Raw genomic sequence first — 3,083 nt, 5'->3', positions numbered from 1 at the left:
ATTGTACAATATATTCCTGTTAATGTACCTTCCTTAGGTTAATTCTCTTTACCATACTTAACCTCACTTCTCTGATACTTGATCCACTTACCTGCTTGTCTTTACTCCACCTTAATTCACCTATGATATACTTACCTTTAATCTACCATACCAATACGCTATCATACCTGCAATACCCTAAAGCTTCTTACCTGTACAACTACCAAGTAGTGGTCCCAGTAAATCAAATTCAGACTTACCTGAAATTTTGAAATTAGAACCTAGGAAGTATTCAAAATCAATGTAAAAATTCAAAAAGCAATCAAAATCAAAAACGTAAAAAACAAAATGTTACATATCGTATTGGAAGGGCCGTATGCAAAATGTGAGCCAAATTCAGCAATTAAGATGTCAGGTGCTCACGAGCCAATACTGCAAAATACCACGATTCAAAAACAGTTGTAATATCATAAAGTTGATATAAAACAACCATATTATAAAAAGTAATTGAAGACGAATAACAGTGCATTTTGATTCGTTCATTCTGTGACTGCTGTCAATTATTTAAAAAATTATCGAATTCTTCCTTACCATCTGTAGGTCTTTATTCTCAGCCAATCCCACACTAAAATTCAATACTGGGTTCTTCATACCACTTTTGGAACGCATTCATGCCAACCCGTGATACAACGGCAAGATGCACTGCGCATCCACACTGGTTCAATTGTTTTGATGTTATCTACTGTAATCAAAAATAATACACTGCTTTTACAGAACGAAAGCCTGGATTGGAACGCCTTGATGCCAACTTAATTATCACGTAGTAGAATGCATAGCGCCATCAGACCTGCTCAGTTGCCATGAAGTATTCTACTGCAATCATAAACAATTTTTAATAATTAATAAAAACAATTAATAAAAATTAAATCTTACCTACTACCATCACGATTGCAAAAGGACAAACACCAACCTGAAAGTGAAACTTCTCACTTCAAAATAAAAAATACAAAAGTAAAATGAACGTACAAGTTACTAAGGCGAATATCCAACTATACCAGTACAAACTAGGCAAAACTTGATGGCAAATAATACACAAACATTCATAGAAACTACTTGCTAGTTAAACGCTGTTTGATTGCTGTCATTCTGATGTTACGCTAAAACATTCAGCAGCACCGCAGTGACCACTTCCACTGATGGACATTTTTGACCTTGACATGCCGTGACAATGCATCCTAAAAATTTATAAAAAAATTGATGTTAACAACTTAAAAAATTGAAAAATTACGAAATACTGATGTTTGCAATGCCACATTTGAAACGCCTTGATGCCAACTGGAATTAGCCACAACACCAGAATCCCTTGCAACCTAATTCGTTCAACATATTCGATTGTTTCAACGTATTCTACTGCAATCATAAACAATATTTGATTCTTTCTTACTCTTTGTGAATAGCCAAGGCGAACTCAGACAGTTATATCCAATACGGGATAGCATCAATACGAACTTCATGGGATGATGTAATCCACGCTGTAATAAACAAAATCTGTGCTTACTAATTTGTCATATCACTTTGGGAGCGCACTGATGGAATGCTGTATTCAGACACGAGCACAGTCGATTGTCTTCATGTAATCTGATAGTATTAAAATCTTTATCTGATTATTTCCTACTCTTATGATTAGCGAAACTACACTGGGACGGTTGGACATACGCCAGTTTCAACTAATGCGGAACATCATCAAAAGCAACCGCCTATCTGCTTGGTAGTAATTGGTAGTAAATGAATACTTACTGATTTTTGTCATACCCTTTTTGAACTCTTTGATGGCAACTTCAACCACCCGGTGGCAGAATGCACTGTGAATCCACACTTCTTCGATTGCTTGACGTCATCTATTGATATGATAAACAATATCTAATTCATACTTACTCTCTAGGATAAAGAAAACGACAATAATACTGTTGAAGTGACCTTATTCATTCCAGTGGAATCATCAACAGGGAGAAGCTTAAGCTATAAAAATTGAATCAAAGAAATACACATTAATAAATGTTTAGAATTCACGAATTAATATATTGCACTGTTATTCGTCTTCAATTACTTTTCAAAATATAGCTGCATCTTATAAGTATCATCAGTTCATATAAGGTGCAAAAAAATTAATGTTATTATTATTGAATTACTTGTTATGTACAGTGTGATAATGTAAGATGAAACTTGAAATTTTCTGAAAATAAATTAATACAGTGTTATACAAACTGAAATACTTTTTACTTTCAATCTTTCCAGATACTGTGTTGTATTGTTTTGTTTTGTATTGTATGTAATAAATTTGGTTTTACATCTGAAAAAATATTTTCAATGTAATATTCAAATTTTAAAGTTATTGAAATCAAGAGCAATCAATTATCATATTACCGAAATGTTACTGCGGCAGTAAAGATGAAAGTAATGTGGTGCTAATGGCGTCGGTAATCTACAATTTGAATATTATGCGAATTTCCAGAATCTCAAAATAAACATTACTATAAATAAAAACCGGTAATTGATGTATTGTAACCATATTCAATTACTTTTCAAAATAGGGTTGTTTCATATTCCTTGATATGTACGTAAAATAATGTAAATTCTGAAAGTGAATTATTTTAATGCAGTCATCTCAAAATAGAAAAAAGAAATACTTGTTTTTTCCTTCAGCATCTAATGTATCTGAAAGATAGCATTAATAATACTGATAACAAGAGAAATGCCCGTCAGTTTCCACACCATATTAGTAAAGAAATACAAATAACATGCAAAGCATACCACCAACATAATGTCAAATCGAACTCACCGGTTATTCATGGGTGGTGTTGAAGAGCAGAATTATAGTCGACCACGTGCCTGACTGATAGCACTGCAATGAACTGAATAACCTAATGAAATTGAAGTGCTCTGATTAAATGTATAATCAAGTAATTATGCCAATGACTATTTACTTACCCTCCGGGAAGACCAACCTAAATTTTCACTCCAGAAATAGCGCAGTGGAATGAATATTATCCACAGCGTAGACGACAAGATGATGAAACTTATTTACGTCTTTTATTTCACCGCTT

At 33.2% G+C, this 3,083-nt stretch overlaps 1 protein-coding gene across 1 annotated transcript; it reads right to left on the bottom strand.

Annotated features, from left to right (window-relative positions):
- Nucleotides 1-191: 191 nt before the first annotated feature.
- Nucleotides 192-1,493, bottom strand: Tsp_13286 (hypothetical protein; the record flags this gene model as incomplete). Its single annotated transcript, XM_003370040.1, has 6 exons — nucleotides 1,424-1,493; nucleotides 1,156-1,214; nucleotides 913-949; nucleotides 633-721; nucleotides 403-532; nucleotides 192-239 (listed from the first exon to the last, which is right to left on the bottom strand). Coding segments are annotated over exons 1-6 (433 nt in total), but the record flags the coding sequence as incomplete, so codon positions are not given.
- Nucleotides 1,494-3,083: the final 1,590 nt, after the last annotated feature.

Source organism: Trichinella spiralis (assembly GCF_000181795.1).
Source record: "Trichinella spiralis strain ISS 195 chromosome Unknown Scfld1292, whole genome shotgun sequence".
Taxonomy (NCBI): domain Eukaryota; kingdom Metazoa; phylum Nematoda; class Enoplea; order Trichinellida; family Trichinellidae; genus Trichinella; species Trichinella spiralis.
The sequence above is the reverse complement of the archived record's forward strand: the minus strand, read 5'-3'. Positions and strand labels throughout refer to the sequence as shown.